The sequence below is a fragment of the Panthera leo genome, chromosome A1, assembly GCF_018350215.1.
Source record: "Panthera leo isolate Ple1 chromosome A1, P.leo_Ple1_pat1.1, whole genome shotgun sequence".
Taxonomy (NCBI): domain Eukaryota; kingdom Metazoa; phylum Chordata; class Mammalia; order Carnivora; family Felidae; genus Panthera; species Panthera leo.
The window spans coordinates 209082739-209098283 of NC_056679.1; the positions used below are offsets into that span (position 1 = coordinate 209082739).

Below are 15545 nucleotides of genomic sequence, written 5' to 3' on the forward strand. Positions count from 1 at the left end.
TCTCTTGTTCAAGGGAGAGAAATTTGAGGACACCAGTGATTTTACTTATAAGATATTAAATTAAGCATGATTTTCTTCACTCATGTTTTAGGATTTTGAAGCAGAAGAAACTAATGAAGGCAAACACTTTCCAAACAACTTATTCTCACTTTGGAACCAAAAAAAGGATCCATTGTTTAGTAATGTCAAGGAGGGAAGATTGGAATTTGCATCTATGTTTGATACAATACATGCAGAGGATAATACAGAGGAGACAGACAGAACCATTACAGAACTGCATTCTGTCCAGAAGAATCTCCTTGCAGCATGGACTATAGGAATTTCAAAAAATGTAACAGAAAAAAATTTAATGTTAAATTACACAGTAGTTTGTATCACTCATTTTTTCTACATTCTTCAATTTATAAGATGTCCTTTCCCCAAACTTGATCCTTTTTCAAGCAAGAGCACAAGACATAATACATGGGTACTTTGTATCTTTCAACTTTTTCATCAGTGTTTGTCAATCCAGTATTGGGATATGAGATACAAACAAGATGTGGGACATTTGGTAAAGCTGACCTCAAATACTATAAAGCTTTTGCTGATTCAGCAACAGCAGGGTCAGTTATTTTCAGAGAAGCTTTTGGCTTGTTTTCATTTACTCAAAATGGTAGCTGCTTATTTAAATGGCATATACATTCTTCAACCTGAAGTTATTTCAACGTCAGTTGATGGAAGTAGAACAGCAAATCAAGACAAATTGGTGGTACCCATTTTTCGAATGTTTCAAGGTAGTGGTTCTCAGAAAAACTGGTCTTGGAGTTCATCTTTCAAGATTCATCCTCAAGTAGTAAATCTTGCTCAACAACCAGGACACAGGTATAATTACTTTATGTTAGGGTACCATTAACATTATAGATGTTTTCCTTTTTGAAAAGTTGAGATATAATTCTCATGCTGGAAAAATCACCATTTTAAAGTGTAAAATTCATTGATTTTTAGTATAGTCACAAGGCTGTAGAACTCTTAGCACCAATTCCAGAATGTTTCTATAATCCCAAAAAGAAACTCTGTATCCCTTACCAGTCAGCATTAATAGATTTTTATATTTAAGTCAAATGTTATTCAACAGACATATTAGTCTTGGGCAGGCATGATACATGCCCAAGTATTGAAAGATTTTGGTTTAGGTAAGCACTATAGAAGAATGACCATGAAGATTTATGAAGATTTAAAAAATGTATTATACTTTTTTTGATCAGTGGACTTTGTGCTATATTTAAATCTGATCAGTTTGTATATATATTATTGTTTCAGTGAAGAATACAGGCAGAAATAATAAGACTAAGTAGGAGGCTGTACATATTTTTATTCCTAGTCTGAAATTTGGTTTTGATGATTACTTAATTTTGTGTGCAGATTGGCTGTTCTCTGGAGAGTGTTGTACAACAAAACTTTATGGTATCAAACACAGTTAAATCAAAGACTTCCTGATGGTGACAGACAGTTAACTGAAAAGATGACACAGGAAGCATCTACTGTCAAGGCTCTGCTATGTCACATACAGGCTAACTTACAGACTGCTGGAATTCGCTTGAACCAGGCGTTAGAACTTAAATCTATCAATGGTCAGTAATTTACAAACATTTTTTTAACTCTGTGAATAAGCAATATAGGTAACTGGGCTTCTGTTTTATTAATTAGTTTCAATTATTTGTTTTTCAAAATAGTTTCTGGCTGAGCTTTATTTACTGAATTTTAAAATGAAGTAAATTTTTATAAAGTAATTTCATTAACTGTGACTGATTGTTGGTTAAAAACTTTGTAGGTGAAGAGTGTTTCCTGTTAGGATCATATGAAAAATCTGTCCTAATGTGGAAGAAAGCTCTACAAGAAACTCAAGAGAAAGGTAGGGTAGTGTTAAAAAACAATAGTTGTCATAATATTGGTAGGAATGTATTTTGACATGCTGTAGAGCTTAAAAATAATTCCAGATTTCGGAGTGCTCACAATTTTTTAATGCTCAAATGGAATACGTATGGTAGGCATCTTTAGTGTCAGAAATGCTTTTAAAATTATTTTTGGTCTTGGAATTTGTAGCATAAGGAGTTTTTTCTGTTATCTATAGGTAAGGCTCCTTTTGTCCTTTTTTTTGCTTAGTGATGGAATCTGTGATTGATTATTAATGGGAAAAATGAGCTTTAGATACTAAATAAAATAATGTTTTGTTGGGCATTTACCACCTTTTTTACAGACTTAGAGAAACACAAAGCTAAGGCTCTCTGCCCTTAGGTAATTCAACTTCAAGAATTTCCCTTGAGTTATACTTATTGTTAGGTTAAGTTTGGTCTTCATGGGGTTTTTGATGAGACTATAAAGATGTAGATTCTAGAAAGTAGTGATAGCTTTCATGATATTGAGGATGTGACTAGGATGACAGAAGTTCTCAGCTAGCAACCTGGGAACTAGCCATGACTGTAACGACGACATGGTCAGGTTTGGCCAATTATTAAAGTTATTTTCTGACTGCTGTGGCTTTGTATATTTCATTCATTCACCTATTTAACCAGTATTTATTGAAGTCCTGCTGTGTCCCTAGTACTGTATTAGGCACTAGGAATAAACAACAAATTGCCCACAATATGGAAGAGAGATTACATAAACAACTAGCACTCCTCTTGTTATGTTGTATGGTACATGCTGGAGAAGCACAGAAGAACATTTCCCACAATCTGAAGCTGGAGCATAAGCATTGGTCTGGGGAAAACCTGGACTTGACATTTAAAATTGAGTATAAATTGGCCAGTTAAAGCAGTGGTAATGGTTTAACAAAGGAGATAGCATTATAGAAGCAAAAAGGCACGAGAAACTATGGCAGTTTGGTAAACTGCAAGTTGTTTCATAGGACTAGATCAAATGACATATGTATGTAATATTGGGTGTGGGGTGGTAAGAGGTAGGTAAAAGTGATAAAGGAGCATACTATGCAATATAAAGGGATTAAAATTTTATCCTGAAGACATTGGGATCAATGTCTTTATGTAGGATAAAGTTAGATACTTTATGTAGGAAAGAGAACTTTCCAAATGAATATAGGCCATTTGGAAAGATTGCTTTGGTACAATGTGGAAGATCATTTGTAGGAGTGTGGTGTAGATATGTGGGTTTTACATTGAAGCAGGAAAATCAGTCAGTTGAGGAGGTCCTGAATCAAAGCAATATCAGGAGTACTAGAGAACAGAGGTAACACTTGACAGATACTAAATAGACTTGATCAGCTGGACTTGTGACTGAGTAGATCTGGAGAAAGAAGCCTAATGTAGTTCTCAGGTTTGGGGATTGTCCAACTGGATGAAGAAGAGTGGCATTCAAGGAGATGAAAAGTTCTGAGGAAGAAAAGTTTTCATAATGAGTTCCATTATGGACCTTTATGTTTAATTTCATTTCCAACTTGTATGTACTAGGAATGGCTTTTAATAATGGAGACCGGAAGTAGTAGTGGCTTCAACAAGAAAGAAGTTTATTTCTCTTTCTTATGAAAGGAGACTGGAAGTTGACAGTCTAGGGCTGATTTGGTGTTTCTGTGGTCTAAGTAAGGACCCATGCTTCTTTAGTTTTTCTACTCAGTCATCCTTAGTGCATTGCTTCCAATCTTAAGGCCATTACATGAGCTAAGATGGGTACTAGAGCCCCAGTCATCACATGCATATTCTAGACAGCAGGAAGGAGGAGGGCAGGAAGGGCAAGAAAGGGTATACCTCCTAACGGAGTTACCTCCCTTTGAGCAGCTTTTCTGGAAGTTCTACACAATATTATCTCTTGGTTTGGAACTTAGTCATTTTTTCACTTGGCTACATCTAAGTGAGAAATTGTGATGTGGGTTCATTATTAACTCCAAATAAAATTGGAATTCTTTTGCTCAGGAAGAATGGATAAGGGTCAGGCAACCGACAGTGTCAGTCCTAAACACCCTCCAGATATTTGAAGGCAGTGGTCAGGGGCTCCTATCTCATTGGATGATGCTTCTTCTCCTTTGGGAAGTCTCTTTGACTAACTGTTTGATAGACATATGGTTTCTTGGGGTTTTCTTTTTTAGCATGTCTCCTTCTGTTTTATATTGTGTACTTGAGATATTGTTAGTGGATTTTAGTGCTGAAATGATGAGGATTTGTAGCTCTTTTGGGATAAAATCTTAGTCATCCTAGGGCCTGATGAAAGATAATAAAATCATTCAGAACTTAAAATGAAAAAGAACAAATTATTGCTGACCTGTTTAAAGATAAAAACTCTTACTAAAGTTAAAACAAATACAGAGAAAAAGTCACATAAACTGAGTGTGTAACAGCTTTCATAAATTGAATATTCCTGTCTACTTTGCACCCAGATCAAGAACATTACCTTTCTGGGGATCCTGGCTGGCTCAGTCAAGAGCATGTGACTCTTGATCTCAGGGTTATGAGTTTGAGCCCCACATTGGGTGTAGAGATTGCTTAAATAAATAAACTTTATTGTTTATTTTGAGAGAGAGACCAATCATGTGAGCCAGGGAGCGGCAAAGAGAGGAAAAGACAGAGAATCCCAAGCAGGCTCCACTCTGTCAGCGTGGAGCCTGACACGGGGCTCTAACTCACGAACTGCAAGATCATGACCTGAGCTGAAACCAAGAGTCCAGTGCTTAACTGACTGAGTCACCCAGGTGCCCCCTAAATAAATAAACTTAAAAAAAAAAAAGAACATTACCTTGCTAACATGTTTTTTTGTTTTTTTGCTAACTTGTTTTTATTTTTTAATCTAATTTATCTTACCTTTTTATTTTTTAATATAATTTATTGTCAAATTGTGCTAACATGTTTTTAATGTAAACTTAATTCTTGTTTAAGGAGGAAGAAGGACATGTTTTCTTCAGATACGCTATTATCTTTCTCTTTTCTACTGCTACATCTATAGCTATAATTTAAATGATGCTCAAGGATTGTGTGATCAGCTAGTAAGAGAAATATTGAAGTGGTCCCACCTACCTGTAAAAGAAAATGAGGATTGTTCAGGTATGCATTTCAGCAGTCAGTATGTTTAATCTCATTAATTTGTATTCATACATTTAGATATGAAATTGCTTATACATAAAAGTTGGTTGCTCTGACTAAATTATGTTATGGTGAATTTTGGCCTGTCAACTTCTTATTAGCAAGGATCATGTTTTATTTTTGCTTTTGTTTTTTAAATCTTTGTCTCCTCAGGGCTTAGCAGTAATTACCTGCCGAGTTAATAGCATTATTTTTTCATAGCCATATTTGTTAGGCATAATATCAGGTATCCGAGTATTTTTCCTTAGTATATTTATATTTTCTTTAACCATTGCTTAAGGTGGTTTAGTAAAATGATGAAAATCACTTTCTGAGGTATTCTGAGTCTTTTTTAAAAATTCACTTAAGAGGCTGCAGAGTATCTGAGTTCCCCTTTTTAAAAGAGGTCTATTTTGGGGCGCCTGGGTGGCTCAGTTTGTTGAGCATCCGACTTCAACTCAGGTCATGATCTCCTGTTTGATGAGTTCAAGCCCTGTGTCGGGCTGTGTGCTGACAGCTCAGAGGCTGGAACCTGCTTCAGATTCTGTGTCTCCCTTGCTCTCTGCCCCTCTCCCGCTCATGTTCTGTCTCTGTCTCAAAAATAAAATAAACATTAAAAAAAATTTTAAAGAGGTATATTTAAACTAAGCAATAATGAGAGTGAAAGGTATATATGAACATAGAATATATCTCTAATGGTTATAAGTACTAAACCATTAGGTGTATACTATACATGCAAATGTGTCTGAAAGGCCTAGTGTATCAGAAGTTTTAAATGGAGTCCATGCCAACTTAGGTTTTTATTGTTTGAGCCACTGTTTATCGATTTCTTGCTCTTTGTGATTTTTATCTTTTAAAATCTTTGTGTTCATTAGGGAAGTAATATGTGTTCAGTTTAGATAATTTTGAAAATATGGAAAATATAAAGAAAATAAAATTACTTATAATTTACCATTTTTTGTATACATTTATATGTATATATTATTAGAGCTGTGTATTGTTTTGTAGTCTTTTAAAATTTAATATTTTGATGAATATTTTCCAATGTAAATAATATTCTTTTTTGAAGCCTATTAAACCTTTTCCCCATTATTGGACATTTCAGTTGTTGCCACCTATTTTCTGTTTTAAATAGTGCTGAAGTGTACATAAATTTTTGTGAGCATTACTAAAAATTTCTTAAGGATAAATTTCTGTAATTGCCCTCCAGAAAGGTCTGCTAGCTGTGCATTATTGACAGATCTTTCTATATGACTTTTTAACTGATTGGACATTCTTCTTTTTTTTTTTTTCCAGTGGTGTTATCATTACATGATGTAACTTTTTAAGTCAATTGAACCTATAGTAATGTATGTTTTAGTTTTTAATGGCTATTGTTTAGAATATATTAAGCGTATCCTTACTGGGTTGGGGGTCTCAAAGACTACCCCTCATGTTCAGTGTTCACAGGGAGGATGCTAGGACTCAGAATATAGTTGTACTCAAGGCTATTATTTACTACAATGAAAGGCTCCAAAGCAAAATTAACAGAGGGAACAGGTGCATGGGGTGAAGTCCAGAGGAAACCAGGCACAAGCTTCCAAGACTCCTTTCCTAGTAGAGTCACACAGGACAGACACACTTAGTTCCTGTAACAACAGGTTGTGTCAACACATGTGAGATATTACTGACCAAGGAAGCTCATTTAGAGACTCAGTGCTCAGGTTTTTTTTTTTTTTTTTTAAGTGTATTTATTTAGTTTGAGAAAGAGAGATCACAAGTGGGGGATGGTTAGAGAGAAGGAGAGACAGAATCCCAAGCAGGCTCCACACCATCAGCACAGAGCCCAGTGTGAGGCTTGAACTCCTGAATTGTGAGTTTATGACCTGAGCCAAGATCAAGAGTTGGATGCCGACTGTGCCATCCAGGCACCCCAGTGCTCAGGGTTTTTAATTAGAGGCTGGATAGTCATGTAGTCACCCCTCTGCCTAGCCCTTACCAAAATTCTACACTCTCAGAAGAAAAATAGGTGTACAGCATAAACCACATTGATTGTACATAGGTCTAGTGAGCCACTCTCATTAGTTAAGGTGGTAGGAATCTTTCCCAAATCCAAGTTCCCAGATGCTATCCAAGGGTCAGCATTATAAGCAAAACTTTCAAGTAGTCAGGCCTGCTATGTTATCTTTTTCCTGCACACTTACCTCATTAAATCATTTTGTATAGTTATAATTTTTATTGCGTAAGATTGTCATTATTAACATCATCACTGTGCTACACACAGAATTACCCTTTCAAAATTGTTTTACTTCTGAATTGATACATGTTTACTCTGTGATCATCTTTTATTTTATTTTATTTTTTTTTTTAATTTTTTTTTCAACGTTTTTTATTTATTTTTGGGACAGAGAGAGACAGAGCATGAACGGGGGAGGGGCAGAGAGAGAGGGAGACACAGAATCGGAAACAGGCTCCAGGCTCCGAGCCATCAGCCCAGAGCCTGACGCGGGGCTCGAACTCACGGACCGCGAGATCGTGACCTGGCTGAAGTCGGATGCTTAACCAACTGCGCCACCCAGGCGCCCCTGTGATCATCTTTTAGAATTAGGTTGCTCTGCATTTAAGGAGCTTATTTCTGGCTTTGCATAATGAATTTTGTATGATTAAAATTACTGGAAATCTTGCCTTTATATAATTCCTACAGTAAGTTTTATCCAGGAGAGAATAATTCTTACCTATGTATTTTTAACTTTAATGTGAAGAAATAGTAGGATTTTTCCAAATGTTTAATGACCAAATGAAGAATACTACTTGGAGGCTAATAAGATTTTCTCAAGATCCCCTTTATGAAAAAAAAAGTTTATTAATAATCTTGAGTGCCTACTCTATGAGGAAGAGTAGTGTTAAGTGCTGAAATATACAGTGACAAGACAGAAATGGTCCATATGCATATAGAACTTAATATCCTTATGAATATATCAAGTGACTTCTGGGAAAGAATAATATTTTGCTACTATTAGGGCCATAAATTTCATAAAAATTAATGTTACTGTAGTATTTATATTTAATAGTTTCACTATTTTCAAATTTCTGAATGCCAGTTTGTATTACTGAGTTTTGATTCTCAAATAGGGATGACATGTTTGCTCCTGCTAATTTATACATCAGAATCACTGCAGAAATCCTGACGGGGGCACCTGGGTGGCTCAGTCAGTTAAGCGTCGGACTTCCGCTCAGGTCATGATCTCGCGGTTTGTGGGTTCGAGCCCCGGGTCGGCCTCTGTGCTGACAGCTCAGAGCCTGGAGCCTGGTTCAGATTCTGTGTCTCCCTCTCTCTCTGACCCTCCTCTGCTCATGCTCTGTCTCTGTCTCAAAAATAAATAAAACATTAAAAAAATAAAAAAAAAAATCCTGATGTAACTCCCACTCCCTTACCTGCTTTCTCCCTCTACCCTACACATTCCTTTTGTCCCCACCTTCTAAAAGAATCTTATAACAATGAGCCATTCTTACTAATGGGAGTGTATTGTAATTCCCAGATCTAATGGTGTAGAAGACAGCATTAAGAATCAGTGTTGTAGTGCTTTTCAGATTATACACGTAGTAAGCTCTGCCTCCTTTAATCAAAGAACAAAAAATTAGGGAAGGAAGAAGGGAAAATAATGAAATCTAAGCTTGTGAATCCATCATGGCTGGATTGTTGTGTATTTATCCTTCCATGTTTTAAAATAAAACTGGTAACTAAAAGTCATCAGCGGTTCTTAAGTGCATGTGCTCGTAATTATCAGCTAATTATTTCTGTTCTATTGTCCTCAAGAAGCGTAAATACCTATTATGAATTAGCTCAAGGATGCCTGGGTGGCTCAGTCATTTCAGCCGCCAACTCTTGATTTCAGCTCAGGTCATGATCTCCTAGTTTTTGAGTCTGAGCCCTTTGTCCTAGGGCTCTGTGCTGACAGCCTGCTTGGCATTCTGTCTCCCTCTCTGTCTGCCCCTCCCCTGCTTGTTCTCTCTCTCTCAAAATAAATAATAATAAACCTAAAAAAAACAAATTAGCTCATACAGGTAATGGATGTTCATCTCAGAAAAAATTTTAAATTATAATTTTCCTCTTATATAATGTTGGGAACTTAAATATTATTACCTTTTGACAGTTTGATCAGAATCTCCTTTGGTCATTTGCTGTATTCCTTAGTTCCTGAGAAGTCTCATTCTGAGTTTGGAATGACGAGAGGTGCTCATCCTGAGGCGGCAGTAAAGGTTATCCAGTCCATGGCTCGCTTCATGGCCGCCTATTTCACCAATCAGCCGCTTTGCATTTTGCCACCTCACAATGTGAATGTTCTTCCTCCCCTTCATACTAAAACAGGTAATATAGTAAGCAAATAATTTTCTCACTTTGTTTATTCACATAATACTTAAAATCATATTATACAGTGATCATTATTTTATGGGAATAATACTGTTCTAGCTTAGTGTATGACACATAGGAGATTCTCAGTGACTGTAAACGAATAAAATCTGAGAAAGGTAATTGCTTGTGTTTGTTTTTATTGAATATGGATTGTTTAATTACAGTATTATAGTTGACCCATGAACAATGCAGCGTTAGTGGTGACGACCCCCTGTGCAGTCAACAATTCACATATAACTTCTGACTCCCCAGAAACTGTCAATAAACTACTGTTGGCCAGATGCCTTATCCATAAGTAAACCGTTAATATGCATTTTGTATAATATACTGAATTCTTATAATAATGTAAGCTAGAAAAAAGAAAATGTTAAGAAAATTATACAAGGGGCTCCTAGGTGGCTCAGTTGGTTAAGTATCCAACTTCGGCACAGGTGATGATCTCATGGCAGTTTGTGAGTTCGAGCCCCGTGTCAGGTTCTGTGCTGACAGCTCAGATTCTATGTCTCCTTTTCTCTCTACCCCTGCCCTGTTTGTGCTCTGTCTCTCTCTCAAAAATAAATAAACTTAAAAAAATTTTTTTAAATTATACAAGAAAATACATTTATATTACTGTACTGTATTTATCAAAAGAAATCTGCATGTAAGTAGACCTGCACAGCTCAAATCCATGTTGTTCAAGGGTCAACTGTATTTATTATTTATTATTTATTTTTATTTATTTATTTATTTATTTTGGTGGTTTTACATTTAAGCTCTCTTTTTGTTACAGCCCTAGGTATTTATCACTTGTGTTCCCTATCTTTGGTAGTAATGTTTCTGATAACAAATTGTATCCTTAGTTCGCATCATTTTACTGAAGAGAAGAAGTAGCACTCTGTGTGGTTTTTAGAAAAATCTTAAAAAAAAAGGTCAAATCCTGACTTAGAAAATTTGTCTCAATTTCTTGTCTTTCCTATCCTATATTATTTATAGGACTTGAGCTGTTTGGCATGATCTTTTCAGATCACTTTGCATACCTTGGGAACATTGATTTTTCTCACACTGTAGGAAAAAAGGTGATAGAATTATTGAATTGATTTTGGACATATTCATAAACATTTATAAAAGCTCAAAGACACACCTTTTAATTCCTTTTAATTTATATTTGTAAATATCTTCCCAGTGAGAGGAGAGGCTAGGAAAGAAAATTTTGTGATCTCTTCCTAAGCCTGAGACGGTGATTACTGAAAATCTAAATACCTGAAACTTGGTATTTAGCCTTTAGTTTCTTTAATTTCCTAGTATCTTGAAAAAGGATATCTATAGTCTTGACTTACAATAGATTTCATATTAATCTTTTAAATCAGAACTAGTGGCAGAATGTATTGGGGATTTGTGTTGCTTATTTGATGTGATGCTTACTGTATGAAAGCAAAGCAATAAAATTTTCAGAAAATTAAATCATTCAAGTTCTTTCAATAGTACAGTACCTTTCTCAGAGTAAATGAAAAGCTAGGACAAATTTAATCAATCTCCTGGCTGTTTGCCTATGCAGAATCAAACATTCAAGTGAATGACAAAATTTTTTGTTTCTATCCAAATGTGTTTGTCAAAGAGCCAAAGTGTTAGTGTTTGGTGTGGGGAGAGACTATGTTGATCACATGAGAAACTAATTGTTTCAAGAAGCAGAAACCCACATATACTATTTGCCAGTTTTATTTTGAGGGAGTGAGTGGAAATCTTAGCAATATATATTTTTATTTTTTAAAATGTTTTATTTTTGTGAGAGATAGAGAGAGAGGGGGGCAGAGAGAGAGGTGGACAGAGTTGACAGCAGTGAGCCCAATGTAGAGCTTGAACTCACAAACTGTAAGATCATGACCTGAGCCAAAGTTGGACGCTCAGCCAGCCGAGCCACCCAGGCACCCCAGCAATATGTATTTTTTTTAAAAAATAGCAGTTCAGGGCACCTGGGTGGCTGAGTTGGTTAAGTATCTGACTCTTGATTTTGGCTCAGACCATGATCTTATGGTTCGTGAGATCTGAGATCCATGCTAACAGCATGGAGCCTGCTTGAGATTCTCTCTCTCTCTCTCTCTCTCTCTCTCTCTCTCTCTCTCCCTCTCTCTGCCCTGCTTCCTTTTCTCCTGCTCACATTCTTTCTTTCAAAATAATAAATAGACTTAAAAAAATAGTTCAGGCATTGTATTTCCAAGTGGCTTGTTCATGTTACTTTTTTTATAAAGTGTTTATTTATTTTGAGAGAGGGAGAGAGAGAGAGAGAGCGAGAGAGAGAGCAAGCGTACAAGTGAGCAGAGGGGCAGAACTCACCTCAATGTGGGGCTTGAACTCACCATCTGTGAGATCATGACCTGAGCCAAAATCGAGTCAGATGCTTAACTGACTGAGCCATCATGGCTCCCCTCATGTTATTTTAATTAGGGGAAAATATAGAAGGCTAGGGAGAAAGATAGGACCCTTTGTATTTAATCCCAAACCAGACTGAAATCTTGTCATTTAGTCAGGACTTTTGAAAATCGTTCTTTTCTACTCTCTTAGAGACACTAATATACTGAATACTTAATGCTTGAATTTTACCTCAAATTAGTTTTTTATTCCATGACACTATAAGGAATGCAAAGTCATGTAAAATGCAGTCTGCCCTCCACATTTCTAGTAGGAGAAATAGAGATGTATTTCAGAGCAGCCCACAGTAATAAATTGTACACTGTGGCCCAGTACATTTAAGTGTACATTTGTATGTTTATATTATCTGACACAGCATTTTCATTAAATTGTATTTATATTTGTTTTATGTAATGTACTCTGATGCTATCTCTTCTGTTTCTGTATCCTGTTCTGTTCCATTTTTTAAGAATGCTGGCATTTATTTCATGACCCATTAATGAGTCATATTCTTCAGTGCTAAAAACAAACAAACAAACAAACTGGAGTATGTTAAGTATTATTTTAAACCATTTTGTACCTTACTTGCTTCCGTTGAAGCAAGTGTGCACGGGATGGACACTTGCTTCAAAGATGGGCCCTCCATGTAAGGTGTGTGACAAATTCCACCAGGTTTAGGTTCAGAAGATACCCATAGTCCTGCTTCTACCTTGATTCAACCAACATTTAGTTTTAGATCACTTTCTTGAGAACTTTATTCATCAAAGAATCCCCCAAATGGTTTAAACGTCTATGGAAGTTCTCTTTCACTTTATGGAGGTGTGTGTATACATATAGCTACTACACTAGCACTTTAGAGCATTTCGTGAGCTGCTATCTCCTTGTCTAACTTGTATTTTACCCAAAGTTAACAGGGAAATAGCTGGAGCACTGTTTCAAAAAACGTATCTCCAATAACATATCAGCAGTTGAGGCTGATTATTAGAAAATACTAATTAAAGAGATAGGGGCTCCTGGCTGGCTCAGTCAGTGGAGCATGCAACTCTTGATCTCCAGGTTATAAGTTCAAGCCCCATGTTCAGTGTAGAGATTACTTAAAAATAAAATCTTAATAAAAAAAAGGTATATAAGTATGTGAGGAGGAGTGATTCTGATAAATGTAATTGTTAATATCCATTTTCTTTTATTTACACATAGAACACTCCCTTCGACTTATTCCTCTGCAACACTCTAAGGTGGCCAGTGTTGTAAGAGATCAGAATCTTTCTAATGTTTGGACAGTTGAATATGCCCTTGAATTATTACTTATTGGTGGCCTAGTTCCAGAGGCTGTGTGGTTGGCACATAAACTTGGAGACTGGAAGACATCTGTTTCAATTGGTGTGGCCTTCCAACTATTCTGTAAACATGATAGTAATTTCACAAGGTATGTATTTTTTAGGCAAACGTAGGTTGAGAAACAGTATAATAGTATCATCTAACTATTTTTTATTTCTCTCATTGCTGGCATTTATGCACTTTGTGGAATCCTTAGTCCAGAATTGTCCAATAAAACTTTCTTCAGTGATGGAAATGTTCTCTATGTGCAGTTCAGTATGATAGCTGTTAGCCACATGTAACCATTGAGCACTTGAATTGTGGCTAATAAGACCAAAGAATTGAATTTTCAACCTAATTTAAATTTAAATAGCTAAATGCAGTTAGGGGCTACTGTGTTGGACAGCTCAGCAGCTCTTTTGTGTTAAATCTTTTATTTAAAAAAAAACAACAACCTTTTTATTTAGCACATTTGTTGGTAATGTCCTCAAAGTGCTTATAGTCAGTGGGAGAGTTTGCCTATTTTAAGTAGGGTTTGAATTTTAAGCTAATAAATCTAATCTCTATATTTTAACTTTTCTATTATAGTACTACTATATCTTTGATATTTTTCAGTTCAATAATTCAACATATGTGTATTTCTTAAGTAAGTGCTCTGTACTAAGCTCTGTGCCAGGTAGTTTAATGGATATAAAATTAAATGGTACATAGACTCCATGTTTAAGGCATTTATAGTTTAGTAGAGAAATTAAGGCAAAACATTATTATAATTTAGTGTGTGTGCTGCCAAAGCGAGCACAAAACATTATTATAATTTAGATAATATGGTAAGAAAAGTGCCAGTGGTGCAGTGGAGAGAGCAATAATATCAAATGGGCATAGGACAGGAAATGGAGATAACATTTAGATGGGCATTGAAGGAAAGACAGAATCTCAACAAATTGAGTAGCTGTGGAGAGAGATAACATTCCAAACATGAGCAAAGGCATATGGCAAAAGACAAGTTTGGTTCAATTTGGATCGAATAGTGTGGAGGGCAGCAATGGGAAATAATGATGGGAAGGTATATTAGTATCATAATCCTGGAGACCCTTAAAAATCTCCTTAATGTTATATTTCCCCAATTATTTTCCCCCCATTATTACTTTTTAAAATAGAGGATGAATAAAAGTAAATTTCACTGTTTCTTAACATTTCATGTTTAGCTCTTAATGTGTTAATATTTCCTTTTTTCAGAATTTGGATTCATTTTCCTTAATTTGATGTGATTTCAGGTCCAAGAAAAAGGGTCTGAATTTGCCAATAAATATGACTCCAGCACAGATTTTCCAGGAAAAACTGCAGTGTTTTTTAGGTCGGCCAGCCTCTTTGGAAACAAAAAATGAAATGAGCTCAAAATACAAACAATTTACAGGTGTGTTACCTACATATAGTCTGACATATATATCAGCTTAATTGATATAAACCTTCTGATATTTTAAAAAGCTTATTAATATCCATAAATATATTAACACTTTGAAGTAAGCTTATCAAATATAAAAGTATGCTATTTATTCTTAATCATGGGAGCTTCTAAAATTTATGCCAGCTCAAAAAACAATGATCAGTAACTGAATGATACTCTGATTTTTCATACATATTTTTTGACTAGTTGTATTTTGCTATATTTGGATTATTTTCTTTTGCAGTCATAGAGTCGTAGAATCTCATAAACAGGAGGGTACTTAAAAGTATTTAGTTCAACTCTTGCCTAGTGCATAAATCACAGAGTTGGTTTTGTTTTTAATTTGAAAATTTTATAGTAGTATTACAAAATTAAAAATAATGTAATATCACATATATTACATAGATTTACTCAGGAACCCTGTAAAATTTGTTTTATAGCTGGAGACATTTAGATGAAAAGTAATGAAGTTGGGTACTTAAAGTTGTATGTGCTGACTACTGTAGGACCCTTTGGTTTTATTAGTTCTTGTCTCCATTAGCAGAGAGGCTTCTAACTCTAGATTCTTAGAACTTACTAATTGTAACTTCTCTTTCCGGAAAGAATGCATAATACCTGGAAATCTTACTGAAAACTTTGATAATTACCTGCCAATATTTTTGAAAATAAATGGAGAGAAAATGTAACTACATGAAAGTTGGTTTTGAAAAAAAAAGACTAAAAGGGACACCTGGGTGGCTCAATCAGTTAAAAAAGTACTATGGTGGAGTGTTAAGAAAAAAAATTACTCTCCCACTAGCTGCATTCACGTAATGTTGTATTTTATTTTGGTGTCTTTCTTGATACTTTTTTCCCATCAGTATTTTTTCATTTATTATTTTTTAACTCAGGACTATGTTCCAAGTATATTTTTGTTACATAGTTGTTGTTATTATAATATCTTGTATAATTTTGCAAAAGG

At 35.3% G+C, this 15545-nt stretch overlaps 1 protein-coding gene across 6 annotated transcripts in view; it reads left to right on the forward strand.

The window, feature by feature from the left end:
* CPLANE1 (ciliogenesis and planar polarity effector 1) overlaps positions 1 to 15545 on the forward strand; it is a 139910-nt gene that overhangs the window by 27325 nt on the left and 97040 nt on the right. For all 6 annotated transcript variants that reach the window (XM_042951784.1, XM_042951815.1, XM_042951823.1 and 3 more), the window contains exons 12-18: positions 92 to 861; positions 1402 to 1610; positions 1811 to 1891; positions 4863 to 5027; positions 9220 to 9393; positions 13021 to 13249; positions 14415 to 14554. In XM_042951784.1, the coding sequence (XP_042807718.1) occupies positions 92 to 861; positions 1402 to 1610; positions 1811 to 1891; positions 4863 to 5027; positions 9220 to 9393; positions 13021 to 13249; positions 14415 to 14554 (1768 nt within the window). The remainder of the gene's footprint in view (positions 1 to 91; positions 862 to 1401; positions 1611 to 1810; positions 1892 to 4862; positions 5028 to 9219; positions 9394 to 13020; positions 13250 to 14414; positions 14555 to 15545) is intronic.